We start from the raw sequence: 27,576 nt of genomic DNA, 5'->3' as shown, positions 1-27,576 counted from the left end.
GCTGTATTTACTTAGACCGATGCCAATGTCTGATCTCATTTGGATATGCCCCTTAGAACAGCATAGTGCAGATTTATGTATTCCGGTGTTTGCTTAAGTAAAACTTTCCTCTGAATCTGTAATTTCTGCTAAAATGTGTCACTTATCTGTCAGTGGTCTGCCAGGCATTTGATGTGATTCATTTTTTACTGCAAAGAGAAAGCCAGGTTGCAAATTGAAAAAATGAAAGACACAGAATACAACAACAACCAGTTTATTAGTAACAATTGATTATCAAAAACTATATTTATCAAATAACAAGTGTAGACAAGTAACTGATATACAGTACAGGCTTAGTGGTAAACATTCATCATTGTACAATAATGCTAAATGAGGGCACGAGTGGTTTTTTTTTCTGTACGGGTCATCTAAGGCTTTGTAACATTAACATTATGGCACAGTTCCACACATTACATCAGCACTGCATCCATTACCATGTCCCATTTAATAAAGTAGTGAAACATTCATTGTGCCAGACAACATCAATTCACTGTGCTTGGTTTTTGGAAACCACCCAAAAGTAGTACAAAACACCAGTGCAAACACCATTACCTCATTGGTCATCTGCTTTGCTCCCACATTCTGTGCTCAGACTCCATTCAACCATCACCATATGGGATCCCCATATTGTATATCACAGGGTTTCTCTTCTGTCTACACATGTAAGGCTGCAGGCACCGTAGCACCAGTATTAGCTAAGATCACAGGGTGCTTTATCAAGTGGGAAGAAAATCCCAAATTTGCATTGATATTGTTATGATTTAAGTGGACGGATAAATTGGCTGGCTAATATTAGCTTGTTGCAGCTACATTTGTATTTCAACATGTTTTGGCCGCTTGGTCATAAGAAATTGCAGTACAATCCCTATTACATAATTTGTCGGCCAGACAACACAGAAACAGTTTTGCAGGCCTCTGGTAATAAAGCGATTTAGGGTGAAACATTTTGTCAATCAACAGAAAACTAGTAAACACGATTATCAATTAATTGTTTAAGCCAGTCATGAAGCAAAAATACTAAACATTTGATGTTTCCAGTTTTTTCAGATGTGAGCCTTTGTTGCTTTTCCTGGAATTACTTTGAGTAAATTAAATATCTTTGGGTTTTGGACAGTCGGTTAGACAAAAACAATGTTTTTCACCTTGGGGTCGAAGAAATATTGATCCAATTCTAACATTTTCTGACATAATATAGGCCAAAAGATTAATCTGTTAATACAAAATAAAAGATCACACTAATCAAAAATACAAATAATTGTCATTAATGAAGTTAACGCTATAAAATCGGTAAAGTGACATACAGAGAGACATGGTAAACAAGGCTATATAACTATTTGTTAGTGTATTTTTGCATTGCGTTGCATTGTTGGAGTGATTGTCCAGCCTGTGTGGCTTGTGCATAAAATCATCTAGGGTTTAGCTTGTATTTATTCTTGGCTTAATTATGGAAATATGTAGTTATTTGAAGTGGTTTGCAATCATTACTTCCCTCCATCTCCCTGACAGCAATGGCCTTAGTGTGTGCTGCTTGTTTTGCAGCACACACTGCTGAACTGCATTATATTGAGAGAGAAACACCTCTCAACATAATGTAGTCCAGTGCAACACCACCTGTGACCTCAGTAATAAACACATAATTGAATTTACACATTTTCAACAATGTCACCAAAAACTGAACATTATTTATTTTCTTGTCTCTTTCATCATTTAGAGACATTTTTAAAAATGTTATGTAACATATATCGGTGTGTATGTCAAAACTATCTAAATAACAGTGAAGTGAGAAACAAAGTTATTTTGTAATTGAAATGCACTGAATCTTTAACTCTCTATAATCTACTTGGAACTCTTAAAATGTGTCAGATTAATTTGCGATGACCTGATTGGGCAGAGTTCATGAGACTGGTCCTCACTCAATGGACTGCTTGGAGAGGACTTCCTGGTTTGACTGACTGTCAGAGATGGTAGGAGTCTGGGGATGACTGCTGGAGAGTGAGGTGATGTGGTGTGCACGTCTCCCTTCCAGCTCTTCATCCTAAGAATCAAAAGTAAGGTTATGTTTAATTCAAGAGACAAAAAGCTCAAATTTAATTTAATTTGAATAATATTCTACACATCTCCAAAATCCTCAAGAAACATTGATTAGAAATCCCTAATTGATTCCACTGAATGGGTCACTATCAAATAATATGGCTGCTATGATACATGGGCCTTGTCCAATGCATCGACTGAATATTGGTAGTGGTATCTGGTTCCTTTTCATTTCTTTTTTTTTCTTTTTTTTATAAAGAATCATTGCTTGGAATTTTAAAAGGATTTTTTACCTATTCTCTTTGTGGCGAGTATAAATAATTAACCTTACCTGAACCTATCCTTTGACAATCACAAATGTAATGTCATTTGAACTGCCTGAATGTAGAAGTAACATAATCTAAACTGTCCAGTTAAAGGCATTCCTCTTGACATTTTCTTTAGTGGCATGGGCTGGAGACTTCCAGTTCATTCTAACTAATTAACTCTTAACTTCTCCATTGTGTCATAAACCTCACAGCCTAAATTGGGTTTAAATTTTGTAGGTTTTATCCTTTGTTAGACAGAGTAGACCAATGGTCTTAACTGGTAAGTACAGCTGTATTGTATTGACTGGAATTGGCAATCATTTATTTTTTTGTCTGATTTGGAAACATTATTCAAGGCTTAACTGAGTCTTGGCCTAATCTCCTCATATCCGACTCAAAGTCTTTATCCTACAACTTTCTCAGGCCCTGGCTTCTTAACTTAAACTCAAGTGGCCCTGCAGTGTTTTGTAATTAATTTCAGGATATGTTTTAAATTATTATTGATCACATTTGAAGCATGAATTGGTCTGTCTCCAGAATAACCTTTTATTCTCTTTCTGTCCAATGACCAACAGAACATTTTTGACTTTCCCAAAGTCTAGATTTAACATAAAGTTTGTGTGCTCAATAATAGTAGAATATTGCTGTGTAAAGACAGAAAGAAATGCAATAGCTGTAAAGTGCTGTACTTACAAATAAGAAACCTCAATATGTCCACCATTATAAGCAGTGGTTCACACTGTGTCGGCAGTCTCCTCCCCTTCAGTGTGCTCTCCGTAGCGATTGTAAAGCTCTGTGTCAGACAGAGCGCTCTCCAATGCCTCCTCTTCATAGTCAGTGTGGTAGTCTGACTCCTCTGATGAAGGAAAGGAGCGGAAAACAGGAAGCAAAGCAGCAAATTGTGGGTCAAAGGTTGAAATACGTGGTTTGTATAAGAGTTTAAATGAATGAGGGTGTGCAGGTAGGATTACGGATTAAGGATTAAAAATAGGTTAATCATAGAAAGAAGATGATGGATGGAAATATCTGATAAAAACACGATTGGCTGCTGTGTAAGATTTGAATGTGGAAATTGTTTGTTAGAAAACTCAAAGTGTATCATGTCGAAAAAAGTCATAAAACAGTCATAGTATAGTATCTCAGAAAAAAAGTCATAATAACTCTTTCTATAGTATGCCTAAAAAGTCAATAGTATAATTTGTTGGGAAAAATCATAAAGTCATAGTATAGTAATAAGTAGTTCCTCGAATTCTTTTGCCATACACATTATGGTAGAAATGGTACAGTAGTTTGCACCGCTGCCCCTGAGCCAAAGGGTCATGGGTTCTAACCCCATTGTTGCCATTGATTTGCTTAACATCGAATAAATTCATATATATTAGTATGCCGAATTTATAGTTGGTTACTTATAGTCGAAAAAAGTTATATAACATGCCAAAAAACTCATAGTATGTTGTTTCGAAAAACAGTCAAAGTATATACAAAAAGTAGTAATGTTATAGTATGTCGGGGGAAAAAAACATACTATAGTTTGTCGGAAAGAGTCATAAAAATAGTCATGGTATAGTAAGTCGAAAAAGTTATAAAAAAGTAAAAGTATGGTATGTAGGAAAAAAGTAATGCTATAGTTTTTTTTTTAAAGTCATAGTAGAGTATGTAAAAAAAAAAAAAAAAAGTCATACAATAGTAAGAGGAAAGGAAGTCTTAAAAGTTGTAGTATAGTATGTCAAAAATAAATTAACGTTATAGTTATTGATGAAAAGTCATGAAAAAGTCACAGTACAGTAGGTTGTAAAAGTCATAGTATAGTTTGTTGAAAGAAGTAAAAAAAAAAAGTTGTATTATAGTTTGACAAAAACAGACATAATAAAATGTCCAAAAAATAAAATCATAAAAAAGTCCTAGTATAGTATGTTGAAAAAAGTCATACCAAATGACAAAAAAAGTCATAGTGTAGTATGTTGAAAAAGATATAGTATAGTATGCAGGAAAAGTAATAAAAAAATAAATAATGGTATAGTAGCTCGAGAACAGTCATAGGAAAGTCTATTGAAAATGTCAAATAGTCATGGTATAGTAATTAGAAGTATGTCGAAAAAGTTTAGCGTACACACAGTTTGAGTGGTGAATCAACAGAGTTTTTAACATCTGTCCCCTGCCAACTGTGTCCCATAGCGGCTTTGTGGCCAGCATGTTGGACCAACCCACGTGTACCGTTTAACAAAAAAACGGCAGCCCATTGCCATGATTGCTAGTATGAAAACCCATCTAAAAATAAATAAGAGAGCACAGGAAAGAGAAACAGTAATAGCATGCCTTCTCCCAGACATGGTCCGCACACGTTTAAAAAAAGTATGATCATTGGTGTGGCTGAAAGTGTGTGTGAGTACTTTTACCTGCCACAGCAGGTTTGACGGGCTCGATGCGGGACACAATTTCTGCCAGGTCAGTAAAGGAAGCATTGGGAATCGACACCACCTAAAAAGACACAGAAACACTATATATGTTTACTATATAAACACTATATACACGCATTAAAGTAATACTAAAATAGACTGAGTCATGCATTGGGTCTTGTTTAATTTGTTGGTTAAAATAACTAACCAATTGTGCTTTAACTAGGTCAGCTGCCAGGCGTCAACGTTTAATGTATTCCTCCTTATGAACACCGGTGGTGAAAACATAAAAAGGGAAGCTTATTCGAATTTAGTCTTATTTTCTCAATTCAGGCAACTTTGTGCACATGTTACAACCTTTACACTGCTGTGTTGTAAAAATCTGCTTTTTTCATCTGATTAAGATTCCAAAAAGGGGATGAAGAGAAACAAAATCTGTCCACAAAATGTCCAGATTTGTAGCCCCATGTAAAATATGATATAAATCTCCTTAGACAGGAAACGGAGAAAGCAATGATGCAGAAATTTCCTGATATTTTTTGCTATTTTCAAGACTCTTACTGTCGTCTCATCGAAACAGGATTAGTTTGACAGCTGTAAATATTATTTTAGTGTGCAGTCAAAGATTTTGGTCAGGGCCAAATCAGGCTATTGTCTTAACTGTGGATAATGTCTTGTTTTTGTTCTTCAGTGACACATGCTCATTTAAAAATGCAATCATAAGATGCTCATTCTGGATCTTAACTACTGTATTATTTTTGTAATTACTGCCTATGAGGGATAGTTATTAAAGAATCTTAAGGATTACAGTTGCAAAACTGCATCCATGCTTATCTACACAATTATTTTCAGGTTCATTTGTTAGTTTCTTGCTTTGGGGCTTTTGTCAAAACTCATTTCAATATCACCCCTGCTATTTTTCTCTTCATCCTCCTCCCCATGTTATTGTTGTTGTTGTTGTTGTTCAGATAAGGGATGAATATCTCATCTTTCTTCATCATCCTGTCTCCGTCTTTGTTAAGTTGGTCCTTTGTCTTTCTTTGCCATTGCTGCAGGATAAATCCTGTGTACTGTAAATCTGTTTTCTCTGCACTTAAAGAGCAGACTGAGTTTAGTTTTAATGTTATTACTTCAAAAGCAGTGTAGCCGAAGGCCTAACATAAGCCTGTTGACGACTGAAATTTAGTATACTCATGGTGACGATAAACATACATGGACTGCAAATGGGATTACAGATGTCGACCTAACTCAAGAGAATGTGAATTTTGCTTTGTTTTTTTCCCAGATGGGTACTAATGCAGAGCAGTTACTGAGATTATGTGTTCTTGACCTAATCAGTTTGATTGCATTTAGGACAAACTATTTAATTGCAACCTGGTAGTTATACGTTTTAAATAGCTTTGATTCAAAAATATATTTTGAGTTAGAAATTTAGTCAGCTGCTTCACTGTAGACATACAGAGTTTTGATGAACATCAATGGTTATAGTTGAAACCACAATAGTTAATTTCTGTTTTTGCTCTGCATTGAACTGTGCATAATGGCTCTCTTGTCACATATTCTACAGCATTCCTAAATGTTTATCCCTCCCTCCATCCTTACATTGTTCTTGCTTTTGGTGTTGTGGAACTCCTCCTGGTGTCGGTCTTTCAACATTTTCTCCACCACTCCACTGCGTCTCCACACGTCAAACACAGTTTTCCCGTGCTGGTATCCCACCGCCTACATTACAAACGCTCACATATCAATATTACTTTTCTACTGCAAAAATCGTTAAAAATATACACCAGAATACCTTGTGGAAATTTGTCAGATATTTGTTACACAAACTTACAGCAATCTCATCAAACTTGCCAAACTCCAGTGTTCCGTATCTGTCGATTGGAGGTCTGATATACTCGCAGTAGTCACTGTTCTTCACAGACTCCAGCTGCCTAACGCAGCACACGTAGGCCAGCCGAGTCTGAATCTCTGCCATGTCTAACACCTAAGAACACAAGTGTAGAAATTAACATATGTATCACTGTAAGCTCCAACAAAAATATACTCATTTTCTATTCATAGGAATCATTTAGTTTTAAACTTATCCTTGCACAGTCTGTTGTCTGTGTCTTTATTCTTAATCAAGCCATTACCTTTACTTTCTCAGCTAGGGGGTTGAGGCGTTTCCATAGCAGCCACCAGCCTGAGAGTGAGTCGCCGTAATTAGTGAGGTTGGTTTCATCCCGGCTGCCCACGTCAATAGCTATCACCACTTTGGCCCCCATGGAGCGTGCAACATCAGCTGTGAGAAGAGGAGGAAACGGAAACAAAAGGTGGGACAGGAGAAAGAGAGAGAAATATTCAAGCCTTCATGATGGTCAAGGCACTGAAAGAACAAATGCCAAGGGAGGTATGAAGTGAAACTGAAAAGAATGAGTGTAACACACCTGGCAGGTTGTTGATGTAGCCTCCATCCATCAGCAGGTGTCCATCTTTGGGGTCGCAGAGAGGAGGCAGATATCCAGACAGAGACATGCTGGCCCGAACATACCGCCACAGAGAACCTCAACCAGCAAAAAAGTTACCTCTTTTAAGTTGTATGCCTATTTAGCACATTGTCTTTAAATGAAAGCAACCAACCTGAACTGAAACTAATTAAAGGGTCAGTTCACCAATGAGGGCAGCGGTGGCAGAACTCTCAGAGGCTGATAAAACAGAAAGTATCTACTACCGTGGCCAGACAATACTTACTCTAGGTAAGAAAACCCGTTTTTGTCATTTGACACTTTGAGCAAATAATTTTTTTTTTTTTAAAGAAACACAACACTGTACTTACCATCAGTGTGTACTCTCATGGCAGAGGAAGTGATGTCAGTTGTAATATTGAAGTAGGGGATCCGAAGGTCCTGCATACCCAAAAGGTTACATCCAAACAGATAAACATAATAAGTTCACATGATGCATTTGCTTATCCTGCACCATCTCCATCTTAAATCAGCTGAAACTAATTCATTGTCATCTCTGTTTCTCCTTTATCTAGTTCTTTGGGAACTCACCTCAATCTGTTTGCTCTTGAAGACATTGCTAATGCTGGAGTTGAAGGTAGCACCGGTGAACATGGAGGTGACTGGATAGGTCAAATCCAGAATCTTCTTAAACACGGATGTCATTTCCTGCAGGAAAGACGGAGAAAATAGAGATAAAATGGCTTCTATCCTCCAGACAACAATAAGTTTTCTTCATTGCAAAGCAGAATTAATGCCTGAACATTAAAGTTCAATTTGATTTAAAGAAAATCTTCTGGATATGGATTCATTGTTTTTGTCTGCAGTGTATATAAAGGTTCTTCTATGTACACGTGCTTTTCTTCGTAAAACGGTAAATTCACTCCTCATAAAATAGGCATCAACATTTCAACAGCGCCAACTGTCCTGTTCTGACTTTGCTAAGGACAAACTTTTTATTACAACAGTGGTTATTTTAGTTTGATATTAGATATTAAGCTTGTCCATGAGCTGTCTGATTCTGATAAATGTGCAAACCATTCAGGGCTGTGTGTGTATCACCAATATATTAGTCAATGGTTAATCAGCACAGCAGGGTTAATAATAATAAAAAATTAAAAAAAAGTAGAATATAGGTCAAAACTGCTTTTAAAAAAATGCTGTTAGAAACAGTCACCTTCACAAGGACAGACTCACAAGCAGAACATTTAAATAGCTTGAAAAATATTCCTCTACAAACTAGAGGAAGTGGAGGAGGAGCGGTGGATCTCAGCTTCTTTTCCACAAAACAGAATATGTCTACTAAACATCCCACTAAAAACCATTTGTTTGTAACAATTACCTGAACCAACCTCCCCTCTCTAATAAATACCAGTACGGTAAAGGGGCCTGATTGGTCTTTTGATGATAAGTGGGATTTAATTTGAACTGCCTACTTGATATAAAACTGATCAAAATATCAACGGCCCTTAACATTTTGGTTCATTACAAGATTAGTGTCACTGCTGCATTGACTCTCACCATAGCCCATTCTTTGGCCCTCATCCTCATGCGGCTGTGGCTACGGTCCTCGGCATATAGTGCACCCATCAGGGAACCGATAGAGGTGCCGCCAATAAGGTCCACTGGGATGCCGGCCTCGCAGAGAGCTCGCATTATCCCCACCTGGGAACAGCCCCTGGACAGGAGGGTCGAGAAAGAAACATAGAAAGACAGAGAACGTTTTTTTCAAAACACACATATATCCAGCCAGCAGAAAGAAAGCTTTATAATTATAGTCTGAGGCTCTGACGATTATAAAAATCCATTAAGCCCAGAGGAGGCGTCATATTTCAAATGTTACATATAAAAGTTTGTGTCCTAGATTACAGTATATTATGACAGGAACTTTAAAACAGTTTGGTAAAACAGACAATGTGGTGGCATTACCTGGCCCCTCCTCCTCCCAGAATAAGAGCAATAACATTGCCTGTAAGGACTCGAGCCAGGCGTGAGAAGTCTGAGTGACGGTCTGCTGGCTTCTCAAACACACGTTGATACAGCTCCAACTGAAAAACAGGTAAATAACTATAATAAAAGTAGGGAGGAAGGAGTGAGATGGGGAGAGGGTCAAGAAGAATTTAAGTAGATTGGAGAAAATAGGATGATGTTGAATAAAAAAGAAAAGATCATGAGAAAACAACTAAAATGATAGGTTAAGAAGGGAACAGCCAGACTGGGACAAACAAATGCGTTTTGATCTGCAGATAGAAATTAGAGAAAAACTACTGCATCCTACCAGTTTGGGAAGGCTCCTCTTAGAGAAGACCCTTCGGGGACAAGAGAGGTGGAGGTGTCTGGAGATCCAGCTTCGCATGTTGAGCCAGTCCACGGTTCCTTTGGGTGGGGGGCCGTCTTCTCTGTGCAACAGCACCAGCTGCTTCTGAGCACGCACTGCACTTCCTTCCAACATACGCTCCAGCTAGAGGGAAGACAGCAAGCACAGATGTTTTAGAACATTTTATTCACCTCACTTACTTCAGAGTGGCTCCTGTGCTGCGCCTGAACAGAATTTTAAATGCTTGCCCTGAAATAAACTGCAGACTTTGGGTCTAGACACTGGGTTTAAGTGAGCACAACATCAGCACATGTACAGGTATGCTGTTGCAATTTAAAAATAATGTTTTGGTTTTAAGGGACGAATCAAGGATACAATTTAGTAAGTGTCTTATTTTTAAATATACTATTATATGTGAGGGGCTACACTTTCATTTTGAGTAACACGAAGGGCACAACAGAATGGGAGATTATTTTATTTGAGGTTTCTTTTTTTATGTCACATTTTTTATATCTTAAAACAAATAGTACATTGTCTGAGAGGAAGGTCAGATCTCTTAGTCAACAGGCCCACTGCTTAAGGTTCAGTGTATGTGCAAGGTGAGAGGATGTCTGTATGTGTGTGTGCCCTGATAGATAAAACCCAGAGCTATGACTCATTCTGAGCAAATATTGATTCATCTTTCTATTTCTCCCACCATCTCCTGTTAAACGGGGACACATTCATTTATTTTTCTCTGTGCACATTTTTTTCCCTTGGAAGGCAATTACCTCCCCTTAATCAGCTGGACGGCACTTCCTTTCTCTCGCACCCCACCTCTCTTTCACAACATCCATCCACCCTTTGCTCATTTCGCCAATATGCCCAAGGGTCAGATACAAACCTTTCAAAGCAGGTGTAACCACTAAGTTGTTTAACCCCTGGATATGAGAAGAAATTTAGAGCACAGTGATCAGCACTCACCCTAATATCAAATCAGAAAAATACCTGCTAATAGTAATTGGTGAAAAGACCAAAACCAGGAATGAACTGATCTAACTAGAATTATTGTCCTAAGCCTGATATAGCTGATTCCTGTGTGTCATGGACCTCCACTGTGGTACTTAAACCATTACAATGAACATGGGTATTTCAGTTTATTCTGAGGCAATCCATACATTACATTACATTACAGTCATTTGCTTTTATCCTACAGGAAGTACATACACACATACATACAGGACATACACACTGTCCTGCAGTAAATACTTACTAGCTCACTAAATCCGCATTTGAAAATAGTCCAGAACAAATAGATTTTATTAAGTTCCTTCTCAGTAATATTGGTTGAAAACTACAGTTACCAATTCTTTAAGGAAATTAAATGGAGAAAAAAATGTATATCTTTCAGTTGTGTACTCTCAATCTAAGAAATTGGACTTTGGAACCATGTGATGGCCATTTTCACTATTTCTTTACGTTTTACAGAACAAGCTAATGATCAAACTAATGTTGACCTACCTTACACCCATTAAACAAACACTCAATTCCTAAACCCAGAGATACCTTTGCCACTAATTCTCCTTTCACCTTTCTCCCCCTGTAACCAAACCCCGAACAGCTCACCTCCCCAACGGCAGGGTCCTGCTCTCCTAGTCCCACGATGATGATGCAGTCAGCCTGACGGATGCACCGCTGTGTCCACGGGGTCAGTCTGTAGTCCGTCTGGTAAAGGACTATGCGATGGAGGTCTTCTTGTTGGCCCAGCCAGCTGGACAGACGATACTCGTGAACACTGAAGAGGATAAGAGTCCATTAATGACAGCCACTGCTGCCCAGCTGGCAGCACACAGTAGATCACTTTTGTGCCAATAAAGCATACTTAAACTGAATTTAATGAGTGATTCAGAAAGACAGAGAGCCCAAGGAAAATATTAAATAGGCCAACAACTAGTATGAGTAGTAGTATGAGACTTTGAGGGGGTGCTGAAGAGAATGTAATATTCAAAATCCAGATTTTCCGTTAGCCACCAAACTTACCTGTCTAGTGCTGCAGCTCCAAGTCGCTGTTTGATAACATCACTGGTCAGCAGAAGAGTAGGACCTGAATTTGAAAGATCACAGCAGATACAGTGAATAAGTCTGGTCAGTCCATAAGTGGTCCACCGCTTAGACAGATTGATGAAGAGCTTTTCATCAAAATATTACAACAAAACAAGCAAGGGAGCTGCACTGGGACTAAGGGTAACATACTGTCACTCCCTAAAGCTTTACAGTTGATGCTCTCGTAATAACACTTAAATCCTTAATTCAATATGAACTAAACCCAGCAGAGGAAAGGAGCTATCCTATGGAGTAAACAGGTCCTCACAATGTGTCTACAGCTAGAACAGTTACACCGTAGCATGGAGTATTAATACAAGATGCCGAGACACCGAGACACAAGTTGTAAGTGTATAAGACAGCAGAAGTAGTGTGACCAGATGTTTACAAAGACCATCCAGGACCTCAGGTGTCCTCAACTCCAAGCTCTGACGACCTCTCATGTTGACGATGGCAGTGAAACAGGCAATTTAGAAACATTTTGAGCCCCTGTATTTCTTTTTCTTACCTATTGCTATGAGTGCATGATGCAGCTCAAGGCTGAAGGCAGTGAGAGGTACTTCTTCTGATACAGGCAGGACTGTCACAGTGGAAAGGTTGGAGGCCTGGTTCCCTGCATCCCACTTACTGCCTTGAGTGTGGAGGGCCAAACTGCGAGCTGGGGACATGCTTGCATATTAGTAAACCTCCCCTTCAGTAGTCAGTTGAGATTAACATTAAGTGCACATGTACATGCACAAACCGTTGACCTGCTGGAGGATCTTCTCTCCCAGTAAGTGGATCAACCTGGTGACGACCTAAGAAGGACATTTTGTAAGAGGCTCTGTGTTAGTCATCAGATCTGTCAGCTGCATTTTCTTCACCATGTATTTAGCAATGCTTAAAAATGTCATTTGTAGTAAGTATTTAACATTCTGGGAACCCTTTACCACATTACTGGTCAGTTGATGAATTATTCAAATGCTTATTATGAAAGGTTGGGTTTAATCAACTCATTTTAAAGCAATCAACTTCATCCATTATCAAAGCTGACCTTTTTGGAAATCACTACAATCAAATCACTATACACTCCATCCAGAAAAAATGTATTGTGTTTTCACTTCAGCTTTAATTAATTTTCTAAATTGAGGTTCACCCTACCTGTGGGAACTTTCTCTTGATGGAGCTGAGAGCTCCTTCTGGTAACTTGGCCAGCTCAGAGTCTCGTACAGCGTGCACTGTGGTGGCTCGGTTCTGATAGGTCAGGGTCTCCACCTGCAGAAAAACAAAGGACACGTCACATTCATTACTTGGTCAGAAAACAAAAAGGGTCCATCATGCTTAAAAAGAAACCTTGATCATTTCTAAACTTTACATGACATATTTTACTACAAAACAAATACTTTGCAGAATACACTGTTACATGAAAATGTTTGCATGTAACATAAGTTTTTTTTAATCAGTTCCAAGTTTGTATGTTAGTCAATGACGTTTCACAAGTCAAGAGTAAGAAAAAAAAGCTATGAGCTAAGAGCTAAAAATAAGATCTCTCCATCTCATCCAGAGTTGACGTCAACACAGCAGTGCTAAATATGTCTCAAAAAGTTATCCACCTTTAGAACAATCTCATTCCCACCATCGCAGGAGCTGTGAACAGCTTCTCTCCTCCAGGTAACAGTAACCATAGCATCCATCAATCAAGGTATTATTAGAAGCATCGTGGCAGAGAGCAGCCACACCAGCCAATCGGAAAGTGGGTGAAGTGTAACAAAGTGATTTTGTTTTACATAGTTCATCAAAATGAAAAACAGTTCTGGGGTCTCATTTATAAAACATAGGATCCACACTAAAATGTTTGCGTACATTGAAAGGAAGAAATGCACGTACGCCAAAAAATATTCGTCTCCGTACGCCTGCCAGCCACAATTTCCTTTTAGAAATCCCCAATCAACCTGTAAATGTGCACAGCTGGTTCAGCCTCGCCCACTACACACCCACATTCAGCCATAAATGGTCATTGCAAAGCACCTTATGAATGTTAATGCAATAGACATGAGCCTGATGATCAATGGTTCTTTACGGTAATTCATGGCAACTACCAGGAGGTAGTTAACAGAAAACAAAGTGCTTGTTGATGAAGGGATCCCTGAACACTCAGAGTATCTATGGTACAGCAAAACACGTCACGAGAGTCACCGCAGTATTTATGTGTTTACAGGAATCAGAGAAAATTATCGCGACAACCAGTGGTATCCCCCCACCCTGGATATCATTTTAAAAAGGGACTTTTGATAGGTGAACACAATTTATTTATTTACTTATGTTTTCATATGGCATTATGATTATGACGGATAGTAAGGATATGGAGTGATTGTGCGAGAGCGGTCACTGGCTTTACTTGCTAATTTAGACATCCTTATGTACAGGTGTAGACAATTAGCAAGGTGAGGTGACTGGAGCAGACAGAGTGTGTGACAGTCAGCGCGGTGACTCCAGTGATCTCGGATACTGGCGTTGGAGAACTGTTTACAGTTCGTCAGTGCACAGTATGCTGTATCTATCCCTATGGAATAAACCATAAATAAAGTTGTGTTCACTGCAGTGATTTTACTCAGAAACACTTTATGAAAGCTAAGATAGACTTGGTGATATATGCACAGTATTTGAAGATTATTGAAAACTACTGGCGCTCTGTTCTGCAGTTCTTTAACAATTTTAGACGTTATCTTACAGCTGTTATCAGCTGCTCTACAGCTAACCACGAGTGTTGGTAGTTTGGCACTCCCCTCCACACTGAGGAGAGCAGACAGCGCTGAGCTTATATTAATCGAAATTTGATTTGAGGTGTAAATTGGGTTATATCTTGAAATGTGCTTATAGCTATCGGCCACTAGTGCAAGCAAAAAAAACACTGCTGGTTTGACTGTTAAAGATAAAGTCGATCTATAAGGGTAAAGTATAAGTAAGATATGAAGTGAAATTAAATGTGAGAGGCATCATTATACGTGCAATAACTTTTGCGTTGAAAGTGGCGTATGCCTCTTTCAGGTCCCTTTTTGTGCGCACTGGTTTTAAATGAGACCCCTGGTATTGGTAACCACTTTTAGAAGCTTACCCATGAAGGACAATAATAGGAAACATATGTTCACATTTCACATAAATGTTCTGAAATGCCAGATAGCACTAACAGGCACTGAAGATAAATTTCAAACATGGTGAGAAACAACTAAACGACTGCAGTGTGATCACCCACACTTTATTCTACAGACTGCTGTTGTACTAATGCTCCTGCAAACTCTAGTCTCAATGTGTTTGAAGCCCCAAAGAAGAGCCAGATTTTTTATTTCATGATGTATGCTAAATAAATGAATAGAATTGTACGTAAGCTATAACGTACAGTAGGGTATGGATAATAAAGGTTCAGTATTTTCTTGTTGATTTTTGTTTAAAATCAACTTCAGCTGGCTTGCAGCTAGTGTTTAGTTACTTTTTCCCCATAAATATTCATTAGATTTACTTGGCTGAGTTTTAATTTACTGGCAGTGAGACTAGTCTAACGTTCTTGTTTTTGAAGAGCATACTGGCGGTCATTTCTTTTCAGCTGAACATACTGACAGTGAACGTGTTATGTGAGGATTAACTATCGTTAACGACATAAACAATTTTCCTGATGCATATTTAAATCTGCATGTTTTTGATCTACTCTGTTTTTGAAGAAAAACTCAGAGCTGTTGATATGCAGTCATTAATATTTATGAAGATAATAAAGTGAAAAACATGGTAGATATTTATAGTTTTACAACTACTACCCACCATCTGCCTTCCCCCTCACCATCATGGTCCTTACCACTCCAATCAGGTCGCCGCGTCCGTACTCTCCTATGAGCTCCTTCTTTCCATCTTCCTTCATGATTACAGAGCGCAGTCGACCACTCAGCACAATGAAAGTACAGTCTGATTTCTCTCCTTGCCTGAAAAATATAAACATAACTTCAATTCACTGCAAATATGCAAACTTGCATGTGAACCAAAACATCCACTGACTTGATTGGAATTGATCTGAAATGTCTTGACATCTCTCACATGAATTTATTAATGTCAACAAAGGTTGACCTTGTTTTCTGGAGACTATTTTTCCAAGATGTACTAGGCTATGAGTAGGGTACCTGTAGACTGCCCTGCCAGCTTCCACAGCCATCCAATCGAGAGCAAAGTCTATCTGTCTGACGAAGGGTGACATCCTCTTCACCACTGTGTGAGCAACGTTCAGCACAACCTTTGGCTCCACGCGCATTATCCTGAGGAGTACACAAAGACAACAGACCATTGGCATTGCTTTTGTTAACATTTTTCTTGGTGTACATTTTTTTTTTAAGTCTACTGTTTGAACTGCACTACGAAGCCCAAACACAGAAACTATATTTTTGGTCAAAACTGGTGACTTTTTGATGTCTTAAATTACCATTAAAATATCATACCATAGAAATGTGTCGTTTTCAACTAGAAAACAGAGGTTAAACTCAAACTGCATTGACTGGTGAGAAAATGTATCCATTTAATTTAAAAATCACTTGATGCTCCAAAATCTTAGTAAAGATATGTTTTTTTTATATTTCACATGATTTTATGTTGTAAACTACCTTTATGTCACATATTTGGATGAATTTCATTCCTGATTCATTTATTAAACTAGCACTTTCTTAAAATGAACAAGAAAGCTGTAGTAGAAAACAAAGAGCACTTTTCTTGCGCCCTTTAGCGCCCAAACATACTGCAGTTTATCTAAATGTTAAGGTTTAAGATAAGGTCTGTGACCATTAATAATTTTTCAAAATAAAAGGCATATAAATAAGGTTTTACAATGTATATATCTGTTATACACTATAACTTGTAGTATCTATAGTTCCGGCTCTCTGCCCTTGATATGCAAGACTACATATTGAGAACACATTTCTAATTGGATGGGTGAGTGCAGATGTGTCTGTGTGACTGACTCATAGAAGTGGGTTTTGGTAATGGAGAGGAAGCTGCAGTCTCGCAGGGCTCGGACAGTGAATATGAGGGGCTCTCCGGTCAGGACAGCAAGTTGACCGACAAGCTCTCCGGGGTGCGTCACAAACAGACGTGTCTCTTCTTCCCGGTCAATCATCCGTTGGTAGACATGGAGGACGCCAGAGATCACAAACTGGATGCTCACCTCCTAAAGCACCAAGAGACGAGCACAAATTTGGCAGTCTGAAAGGTGAATGCCAACATTCAGGTATGCTAATAGACACACTGATTTGTGAGTTCTTGGTTCATTAGAGTCAGCGCATTAGCTTCTAATTGTCATGAATAAGACTTATGTATTTAAAACAATACAGTTGATGAGTCTAATCATTTTTTGGTGTATTGCGCTAGAACACAAATCCATTTTTTTACAAAAAGATTTTCTAAAAAGGTATTCAATGATTCAGGCTGTGACATAAATCATCAGAATGACATGTGCAGCTAAATGGATCACACTGTTATTTAATTTATTCAGATCAGGCCTTTGTCCCACATAAGTCTCTGGGGGTCCCTGTGTTCAAAATGTGTTTAACAACACATTCGTGGAAAATGCTGCCAAACTAAGTGCAACAGTAAAGGTGGAGGACAAACCTTGGATTATTGTGCTGGAATATAATAAATTAATGCAATTAAAGTTTTCTTGTTGTTGGGACCACAAAGCAAGATTCCCACGTTAAAAGAAACCTGCGATGCATCTACTAGCCTTCAATTGGTAAAAAAAGAGACAAGAGTAAAAATGGAAAAACCCTTAAATTAAATGATTCTTAGGTATCAGAAACAGAAAGGAAGCTATAACTGCTTTTTAAGTTGTTGTTCTTCTAACCTGGTCTCCCTGACGAGCCACCACAGAACCAGCTTTGACTTGATGGAGGGTCACTCTGCCCTCAAGTAGACTGGGGTCCTGCAACAACAAAAAAGTTTGACCCAAAAATATATAGAATGAATGCTTTAAATCTATATCATCAAAAAATTTATCAGACGTCTCATCAAATATTGTCAAATTTCACAATATGCATGCAAAATTAGAAGTAGCCGTAAAAATAAAAAGAAATGAAACCCTTAAGATATTTATCCCAGTTGTTGTTCTTTTTCTGTGATCAACCTTTTACCTGCAGCTGGATGATTCCCAGCAGGTCCTTCTTGGCAGCCTGGAGGATTGCGCAGCTCTTACTGAGGTTGAAGGCTTCCTCGTGCCACCCACCGTCTGTGTAGTGATACACTTCAGAGGGCGTGTGCTGCATTGTCACACTCTTCTTCAGACTGGACTACAAAGACAGACATAAGAGAGTGATGTATAAGGATGAACAAGATAGCAGCAGCACAAGATGCAGTGGATTCTGGGATATGGTTTTAAATCTACACAGCCAAACTGCGATTTAATGTAAAGAGGTGACGTGGCAGAAGATTCTTACTTTGGGAGTGACAGGACTGGGCGGAGCCTCATCTATAGTGACTCGAGCTCGTTCACAAGCCATGTTCAGGTCATTACCTGCAAATCAGGAAGAAGGAGGTCGATTATGATTTCAGGTAAGGAATGTGTCCTTCCTTTTCAGATCAGTGACTGCAGGAAATTAGTACCGACATATGGAATTCGGTGACCGCTTATGTCCAAGTCAGTGACCCACCTGCGCAGTCGGTGGTCATTGAGGTGGATCGCGGCTTCCTGTAGCTGTTTGACGGACTGTCCTTCACACCATCTGCTTATTGTAGAGTGCCAGCACAGGATCAGTCTCAACACAACAAAAAACACTTTTCTCAAATGTGTGTTCAGTGTATGTTTAGAATAATGTGTGTGACCTGTCTCTGTGGAGCTCTCTGTGCCCCCAGTGGGTAACTCGTCCTGGAAGTACAAGCGACGAGTCGTCTTCCCAGAAGTCGCATCTCCCATCACACCGTTTATGTTGGTTAAGGGCACCGCCAGGTTCTCCTGTCAATTAGGCAACAAAACAAATAATAACAGTCCACATTTCCGTTAGTCGGGACTACAGTAATATTTTGAGTAACCATGAAATATTTAATGCATAATAGATTTGATCACAAGGAGTTTAACACATTAAGTTCATCATAACTTTGCTCTCCCCTGCCTCTGTGGGCCGCACCCAAAAAAAAAAAAAAAAGAAATACAGTAAAATGTCCATTTCAAGTCAGTGGGTAGCACAGCCAAGACAGTAAAATGTCCATTTCAAGTCAGTGGGTAGCACAGCCAAGATATCTAATATTAGTCAGGACATTTGGTGATCACCGTCTTATTGGTATTCAATTATATTTAATGTATCAGTTATTTGAGGATCTTTGAAGACCTATTATGACTACAACAATACATAAAACCTTTTTTAAACTTCAGGAATTGGCAAAGTGAACCCCCTTCCATATATGTCCTCCCAAAAAAAGTCAGAGGCAAGCCAGGTTTACAGGTTACTGGCCTTCTCTGTTTTCTGTGGAGGGGTTGGAATCATTTTTTCTCATTTTCACTGAGCTATTTGAAGGATCGAGTTTTGATACTGTGTTTAATGTTGTGTGAAATTAGCTTGAAAGTGTTACAGAGTGTGTGCGTGCCTTTCAGTGTTTGCTTATGTACAAATGCATACACATTGGTGTGTAGGTATTTAATCTGAGCCTCTCTGTGTGCGTGTGTACATACACAAATATGCATGAACTAATTAATTTCCCTCCTACCGGATTGAAGAGCTCAGTTGTTAGGCCCAGATAGTTATGTAACGCCAAGAAGGTGACTCTTTGGAGGCGCACCATGATTATCTGCAACACACACAAAATCAAACATAGAGGTAAACAGAGCAGAACATATTATACATCAGATTGTAATTACATCCAAGTTTTATCATGTTTTATTTTATAATGATCTGTTCCAGTAATAGGAACTAACTTCTTAAAGAAAAACAAAAACCACACACTGTATATTTATTGTTAAACAATCTGTTACCTGAATGACCCGAACAACTGTCTCTGGATATTTCTTAAACACAGACTCAAAGGCTGATGCAGGTAAACGTAAGATGGTGGAACGAGTTGCTGCCCGTGCACATACAGTCTTGTATGGAGCTGGATATCCCTGGAAAAGGCAGAACAAAACAGTAAGAAAAGAAAGAGGTAAAGACAAAGGCGGCAGTCACTAGAGCCTCTTATACATATTTGACTGCAGTGTTGATAGCTACCTAACTAGAACTACCCGTGGAATAATGATTTGGACTAAGCTTTTTTTAGGTCTCAATTCTATTATATGAACTTGTACTTTGTGCTTGCAACATTTAAACCTGTAGCGTTATTAACTGTTAAAATAAACTTAGTATGATACAGGTTTGTATCACTTTGAAGCAATCATTTATTTGATTAATGATCAAATTTTCAATTTTCCAAGTTGTTCTAAGCTTTGAATTCTTGATTTCTTTCGATTCATTTAATCCAACCTGACCTATAGCATTATGACTGTCTTTTTCTAGAATTTTCATTAAACTTAATGAAGTTGACTAATAAAATACGACCATCAATAGATGCAACTTTGAGTAAAGACATTTTATCGTAATCGAACATGCCACTGGAGAAGAGACTTAAATAAAGTACTTGACACAGGGATATAAGGTGTAATCAATAAACTAATTCAGTTTAACAGGAAGTACAAAAATAATTGCCTTGAAAAAAAGATTAGTATAAGTAGAAATATGAACAGTAGAGAGGGGACAGAGAACTGAGACACACACAGATGAAAGGGCAAAAGAGCACAGAAGCAGAGAAGTTAATCTGATGTGCAGTTGGAGAAAGAAAAAAAAAAAAAAAGGTGCTCACAGTGATGCCGTCCAGAATACTGAGCAAGCTGTGGACGCTGTCTCCTGGGAGCACGTCCTTCACCACTGGTTCAGTACCATCCTAAAAAACAGAAAATCAAAAATTCTAGCAATGACACCAACAACAGTCTTTATTTAAAACTTTACTGTGAAGCCTAATATATATTGCACCATTTAAACAAATCTGCAGGATTCCATTGGGATTGGAGGAGGACTTCAAAAACCACCCACAGTGGAGTGAGATTAAACTATAGAATGGGATGCCCCTCCTGACTTCTACATATTGACAGAAGCAAGTAACAGCAGAAAAACTAATTTAAATACAAACACAGGTCTGGAGAGCATTACTTTTTTTTTTTCTTCTTGTTCAGTAGATGAGTGTAGATAAGTGTTGCATTACTGCCCTCTGGTGTTTTTTCATAAGTATTGTGAGGTTGATGAGGAGGATATGAAAACAGGCATAACACAGCATAAAATGTGTTTGTGCCCTTGTTTCACACTACATTAAAACAAAATGTCACATGTGTTAATGATCAGAGGCTCCATGGCGAAGGACCTGTCCCTGTTTTAGCATCTTGTATAAAATTTAAAAAAAAACAGCACGGGATTCAGGAGCTGTGTAGATACAATTTTAAGGCTTCTCTTTTTTTTATATTTTTGTGTATTAAAAATGGACTAAACGGATAATGGATTTCTGAAAAGAAAACTGCTGAAAATGTAACATATCCACATACGTTCTCGTGGATGCGGAGCTCGAGTCGTCCATCCTGGACCACGAAAATGCTATTGTCATCCTCTCCTGGCCTGAAAAGACTCTCACCCTCCTGCAGTTCGATAAACACCATGTGGCGACACAGCTCTAGGAACAGGGGCTTCTCAAAATGGCCTAAGACCCTACAACAAGTTGCAGAACACACACACATTATGAAAACTAATTTGAGACTTGGGGAGGCAAAATCTGTAGGAAAGGTTGTATATTTGTCTACCTGACGTTCTTCAGCATATAGAGGACCTCCGAGGGCAGGTTTGAGCTCTGCAGATCAAACTCTGTTAGGTCAGCCTCCAGCAGGGAGGGAGGAGGTTCCTTAGGCTGCAGGGTGGGAGGGTCTTTGCGGATCCTCAAGATTCTAATGACAGGTACAACAAAAAAATGTTTTTACAGTTCCCAGTCTTATCTAGAGATCATTTTACTAAAGCAATAAAGCATGGCGTTTCAAATGACAATGCTAGCAAGGTATAAAAGTACTTCTAGCCAGTATTGTGCCGTAGATTGACTCACATACAGGTGTACCCCAATTCATTGATTTGACCCCAGATTCCAATTCATTATTATCCAACTCTCTCAACAATGCCCAACACACATTTGAAACTCGCTAGCTCCTAGCTCGAGTTGAATCACAAGCCTTAAGCCTTTGCAAGCAAAACAAGCTAGAAAGCATGTCAACTTCAGCAACTAAACCGAACGTGCTAACCGATTTAACCTCATTCAACAGTTTAAAACAAGTTGGGAAGAACACAACGTTATATTATGTCATCCAACCTGCACGTGCTACCATGTGAAGTGACTTGACGGGTGCTTACAGCGTTTACACAACATAACAAAAAACACTCTTTTGCAAAAAACTACTACTTTACTTTTCCCCCTCACTTCCCATGTGTTTCTAGTGAGTGGAAAATTGGTCAACTGTTTTTCAGGATTTCCAGGACACGTAGGAATTCCATTAATTAATTGACTAAACAAGGTTAAACAAATCTCAAGAACTGTTTCAATTGCACACACAAAATTGAAATAATATAGAAATGGAGCATACTTGCGAGCTATGCTGAGAACTTTGGTTCTTTTGCGTATGCGCTGCGGTTGCTTTGTTACTGAGGTAGAGGTGGGAGGAGGAATCGATGACAGCGTCTGGACCTTAGAAAGACAAACATATGCAAGATTTTCATGTTTGCAGTTTGTTTACTGCAGACAGAAACATGGATGTATATTTATTTGAAGCATAAACCTAATAAATAAAGGTGATAGAACAAAAAATAAAAGTTCTTGAATAAATGTAGGGAGCCAATATTGAGGACCTGCATTCATTCTTAATCTAAATGCAGAAGTATTTTTTTGTTTTGTTTTATTGTATCAGAGTGCATTACAATGATAAGCTACTGGAGCCTTAGCATTTAAATTGCCAGTGGAGTAGGTTTCATGCTGTAGTGCAACAAGATAGGCACATTCTAAGGAGAACATTTAGTTTTTATGCAGGGAAAATGTAAAAATAAGAAATTCACTCAACATAATTTCTGCCCTAAATACATATTAAAGCCTATTTACACAATTTATAGTACTGAGATGCATCTCCCCCCACTGTACAGCGGGTAAAATAAGTATTGAACACGTCACCATTTTTCTCAGTAAATATATTTCTAAAGGTGCTATTGACATGACATTTCCACCAGATGTCAGTAACAACCCAAGTAATCCATACATACAAAGAAAACCAAACAAATAAGTTCAGAAATTAAGTTATGTGTAATAAAATGGAATGACAGGGAAAAAGTATTGAACACATGAAGAAAGGGAGGTGCAAAAAGGCATGGAAAGCCAAGACACCAGCTGAAATCTCTCAGTAATTAGAAAGCAATCCTGCCCCTTGTCAGTGCAAATTAATATCAGCTGGTTCAGTCCCAACTGATGGCCTATAAAAAGGTGTCTCATTACCAAGGTGTCACACAAGAAACATCTCATGATGGGTAAAAGCAAAGAGCTCGCTCAAGACCGTCGCAACCTTATTGTTGCAAAACATACTGATGGCATTGGTTACGGAAGGATTTCTAAACTTCTGAATGTTCCAGTGAGCACTGTTGGGGCAATAATCAGGAAGTGGAAAGAACATAATTTCACCATAAACCGGCCACGACCAGGTGCTCCTCGCAAGATTTCTGACAGAGGAGTGAAAAGAATTATCAGAAGAGTTGTCCAAGAGCCAAGGACCACTTGTGGAGAGCTTCAGAAAGACCTGGAATTAGCAGGTACAATTGTCTCAAGGAAAACAATAAGTAATGCACTCAACCGCCATGGCCTGTATGCACGCTCACCACACAAGACTCCATTGCTGAAGAAAAAGCATGTTGAAGCTCGTTTAAAGTTTGCTGCACGACATTTAGCCTGTGAAATACTGGGAGAATATAGTCTGGTCAGATGAGACCAAAATTGAACTCTTTGGATGCCATAATACACACCATTTTGGAGGTCAAATGGCACTGTACATCACCCCAAAAACACCATACCAACAGGGAAGTTTGGAGGTGGGAACATCATGGTGTGGGGCTGTTTTTCAGCATACAGCACTGGCAAACTTCATATAATTGAAGGAAGGATGAATGGAAAAATGTACCGAGACATTCTTGATAAAAAATCTGCTGCCATCTACCAGGACGATGAAGATGAAACGAGGGTGGACATTTCAGCAAGACAATGATCCCAAACACACAGCCAAGGAAACTCTCAATTGGTTTCAGAGAAAGAAAATAAAGCTGCTAGAATGGCCCAGCCAATCACCTGACTTGAATCCAATAGAAAATCTATGGAAAGAACTAAAGATCAGAGTTCATAGAAGAGGCCCACGGAACCTTCAAGATTTGAAGACTGTTTGTGTGGAGGAATGGGCCAAAATCACACCTGAGCAATGCATGCGACTAGTTTCTCCATACAGGAGGCGTCTTGAAGCTGTCATTACCAACAAAGGCTTTTGTACGAAGTATTAAATAAATTTCAGTAAGCGTGTTCAATACTTTTTCCCTGTGTCATTCCATTTTATTATCCATATTTATAACTTAATTTCTGAACTTATTTGTTTGGTTTTCTTTGTATGTATGGATTACTTGGGTTGTTTCCGACATCTGGTGACAATGTCATGTCAATAGCACCTTTAGAAATATATTTACTGAGAAAAATGGTGACGTGTTCAATACATATTTTACCTGCTGTATATGTGTGTATGAGTGCCAGACAAATGGAAATGGAGCAAACCTTTCGCATTATCTTCCTTCCATAGAAGAGCACTTTATCTCGTTTTCTGAAGCGATACTGAGGTACACCGGGCTGTTGTTGACCTTGAACAAAACGCAGATAAAGCCATGTTAAGACCACATTCTGAAGAACACTGTTAAGAAAATATGGGCTTTATTGAAGACCGTTATCATTAGAGGCAGACAAAATTATTTAAATATTTAAAATAAGTATTATAGCATTAGAATAAGATTGAAGTTCAGGAGGAGGTTGGATGACTCACGAGCAAGCTTGTATCTCCTGTAAAGGAAAAGCACCACAATCCCAATCAGTGAGATGGCGACAGCAGCTCCAATCAGCACACCTGTGAGCTAGAAGACAGACAAGAGCATTGTTACAACATTACAGACACATGAGAAGGTTTTGTAGTGTAGATTCCCACATAATTGGATGTTTTCTCTGCTGGTTTAGTAACATTATCTGTCAAAGTCCAAAGCGGTGCCCAAGTTAAATACCACATACTAATTTGAAGCAGGTTTTGAGTATGTAGTGTATTCACACTGGAAAAGAGACTAAATATAGTATGCAGTACTGCAGAAAGCAGTATGTATACTAAAACAGTCTAATTGAGTGTACTGTTGACGTACAATGCTGTCCCACAATGGAATTAAAAAAAACAAAAAACAGGAGAAGCTTCAAACTGCTGGAAAAACTATCGATAGTAGTGACACAACATTGACAATAACATTCCATTGTCATGGTTTGTTAGTACAAAACAGTATACTATTGATTTCTTGAATATTGACTGGAAATAACAGTTTAATATAAAAATGTGTTTATTGCATACTGAAAACAAACAGTATATTGTTTGGTCTTTGGACATAGCACAAGTTCTTTGCTGTTGGTGTAATGAGAAAAATACACATGCTTTATGCAGGCAGTAATGCAAGATTTGACTGAAGCTCAAAACTATGATAACTATTGATTATGTTTTACATGTCATATCGCTGAGCTATGAAAGAATGAAGAGTGTGAATAGGAAAACAGTTTAAACGACAGTTGAAATAAACGGAAATTTAATCTGAGTCAACAATAATTGCTTGTCGAAACAGTCCCACTGTTAATCCAAGAAGTGGTAGGGTGATTCATATTGAGATTGTGCAAATTTATAAGTACCTGGGTGTTCACTTGAACAATAAACTGGACTGGACTAATCATACAAATTCACTGTATAAAAAGGGTCAGAGCAGACTATCTGCTGAGGAGACTGAGGTCCTTTGGAGTGCAGGGAGCACTCCTGAGGACCTTTTCAACTCTGTGGTGGCATCAGCCATTTTTTATGCAGTGGTCTGCTGGAGCAGCAGCATCTCAGCAGCCGACAAGAAGAGACTCAACAAGCTTGTCAGGAAGGCCAGCAGTGTGCTGGGGTGTCCACTGGATACGGTGGAGGTGGTGGGAGACAGGAGGATGATGGCCAAGCTGTCATCCCTGATGAACAACACCTCTCACCCCATGCGGGACACCCTGGCAGCTCTGTGCAGCTCCTTCAGCCACCGGCTGCTTCACCCCCGGTGTGTGAAGGAGAGGTACCGCAGGTCCTTCCTTCCTGCTGCTGTCAGGCTGCACAATCAACTCTGCTCCCAGCAGACCACATGACACATGACAATAATAACATGACAATAAAAACCTGTGCAATACATTACACTGTGCAATAATAGTTAAAATAGTTTTTTCTGTCTGTAAATATAATATTTCAGTTATTGTTGATTTTCTACTGTTTTTTTATTGCTTATTTATAATACTTGTTTTTTTTTTATTTTATTTTTTTACTTTTATCTTGTCTTTCTTCTACTATGTCTCTTGTGTGCACTTTACTCTACGCTGCTGTAAGCCTGCAAATTTCCCCGCTGCGGGACTAATAAAGGATTATCTTATCTTATCTTATTGAACATGTAAATAGGTGGAAATATTACACAAAACAATCTAGATTATCACAACCCACTCGGAAACTATTATCAACTACACAATTGAATAAAAAGCATCCCAATCTGGCAGAAAACTGCCCAACCTGGCAACACTGCGCAGGGAGGGCATTGCTCTACTTGCTTGTTGAAAGCTTAGGCTGTCACAATGAATCATTTCATACCATGGTGGTCTGCATCCTCTCCTCCACAAACTGTTGCAGTCGTGCGCTGATTTCATTCTTGCTGTTCACCAGCACCTAAAACATACACAAGATTAGCACAATTTCTTAAATCCCCAAAACAGTGACTATTGCTCAATGAAGGTCGCCACTGTAAAGCCAGTTGTTTCTTGTATGTTTTAAAAAGGAAATAGCGGTGCTTACTAAACTCGCCCTCGCCAACCTGCAGAATTCTCCATCATCTTCTCCATGGCAGTCCATCCTGTAATAAGAATCAGTCTAAAGCCAAAGAGGTTTTCACAAACAAGGGACTTGCCTTGATGTATAGTGCGTACAAATAAGCATAGTAGAGAAAATACAATAAAAGCAAGTAACTCAATGAAACAGGTAAGAAGCATTGATGAAATAAAAATACAAATATTGACAATAAAAAAAAAAGGCTTAGATAAATTACGCAGATACATGGTGAAATTAGCTCTGTATGTGAGGAGATTATCTTTCCTGTAGAGGAACTAGCAGCATATTCCTCTAGCCACACTCCTCATTTGGCTTCGTATCTTCATTTACATATGACTTCATGACATTATAAAGGAAGATACGCGATATGATTGAACAACTAACTTGAGACAACGTAATTGTCAGCTGTTGATTTCAAGTGATCCGTCTCAGCGATGGTTTCAATGTTAGCTGTAGCTTGACGTTAGCTAAAACAACACTAGCTAGCAGCTAGTCTAGCCGTCTTGCCAGTGTCAAGAAATAACTAAAGTCAACTTCACATCCATGCATTATGAAATTCTCAGTGGACAAAAATCACTTGACTTACTTTTGGACCACGTCTGGCGTGCTGTGTCAAGCTAGTAACATTGCCAAACAGACGATGGAGCAAAGTTAACGGGTAGCTCAAAGTTTGTCTGTATGCTGCGTGACACTAGTTTGGCCCCGCCCACGT

General features: G+C 38.7%; 1 protein-coding gene across 1 annotated transcript; it reads right to left on the bottom strand.

Annotated features, from left to right (window-relative positions):
* Positions 1 to 254: 254 nt before the first annotated feature.
* pnpla7a (patatin-like phospholipase domain containing 7a) lies at positions 255 to 27,576 on the bottom strand. Its single transcript, XM_054612208.1, has 36 exons — positions 27,451 to 27,576; positions 26,832 to 26,889; positions 26,631 to 26,705; positions 24,768 to 24,855; positions 24,506 to 24,588; positions 22,299 to 22,399; positions 21,474 to 21,614; positions 21,222 to 21,381; positions 20,489 to 20,569; positions 19,629 to 19,757; positions 19,364 to 19,444; positions 18,485 to 18,614; positions 18,313 to 18,384; positions 18,100 to 18,176; positions 17,797 to 17,952; positions 17,511 to 17,588; positions 16,633 to 16,838; positions 15,805 to 15,936; positions 15,486 to 15,609; positions 12,800 to 12,913; positions 12,402 to 12,456; positions 12,168 to 12,317; positions 11,597 to 11,660; positions 11,183 to 11,351; positions 9,539 to 9,721; positions 9,190 to 9,308; positions 8,782 to 8,938; positions 7,813 to 7,929; positions 7,593 to 7,662; positions 7,204 to 7,320; positions 6,910 to 7,058; positions 6,609 to 6,761; positions 6,377 to 6,496; positions 4,775 to 4,856; positions 3,072 to 3,234; positions 255 to 2,074 (listed from the first exon to the last, which is right to left on the bottom strand). Exons 2-35 carry the CDS (start codon positions 26,886 to 26,888, stop codon positions 3,113 to 3,115), a joined length of 3,912 nt encoding a protein of 1,303 aa, XP_054468183.1. The 5' UTR covers position 26,889; positions 27,451 to 27,576; the 3' UTR covers positions 255 to 2,074; positions 3,072 to 3,112.

The sequence above is a fragment of the Anoplopoma fimbria genome, chromosome 14 (assembly GCF_027596085.1).
Source record: "Anoplopoma fimbria isolate UVic2021 breed Golden Eagle Sablefish chromosome 14, Afim_UVic_2022, whole genome shotgun sequence".
Classification (NCBI taxonomy): Eukaryota; Metazoa; Chordata; class Actinopteri; order Perciformes; family Anoplopomatidae; genus Anoplopoma; species Anoplopoma fimbria.
The sequence above is the reverse complement of the archived record's forward strand: the minus strand, read 5'-3'. Positions and strand labels throughout refer to the sequence as shown.

What these genes read in the sequence shown, in the direction of transcription:
- pnpla7a (XM_054612208.1), bottom strand. Translation starts at nt 26,888, where the DNA reads ATGGACTGCCATGGAGAAGATGATGGAGAATTCTGCAGGTTGGCGAGG. An exon ending in CCAGTCCTGTCACTCCCAAA is followed by an intron (nt 17,953 to 18,099) that starts GTAAGAATCTTC and finishes CTGTCTTTGTAG; the next exon opens with TCCAGTCTGAAGAAGAGTGT. An exon ending in GGAGCTGCAGCACTAGACAG is followed by an intron (nt 11,352 to 11,596) that starts GTAAGTTTGGTG and finishes TATCCTCTTCAG; the next exon opens with TGTTCACGAGTATCGTCTGT.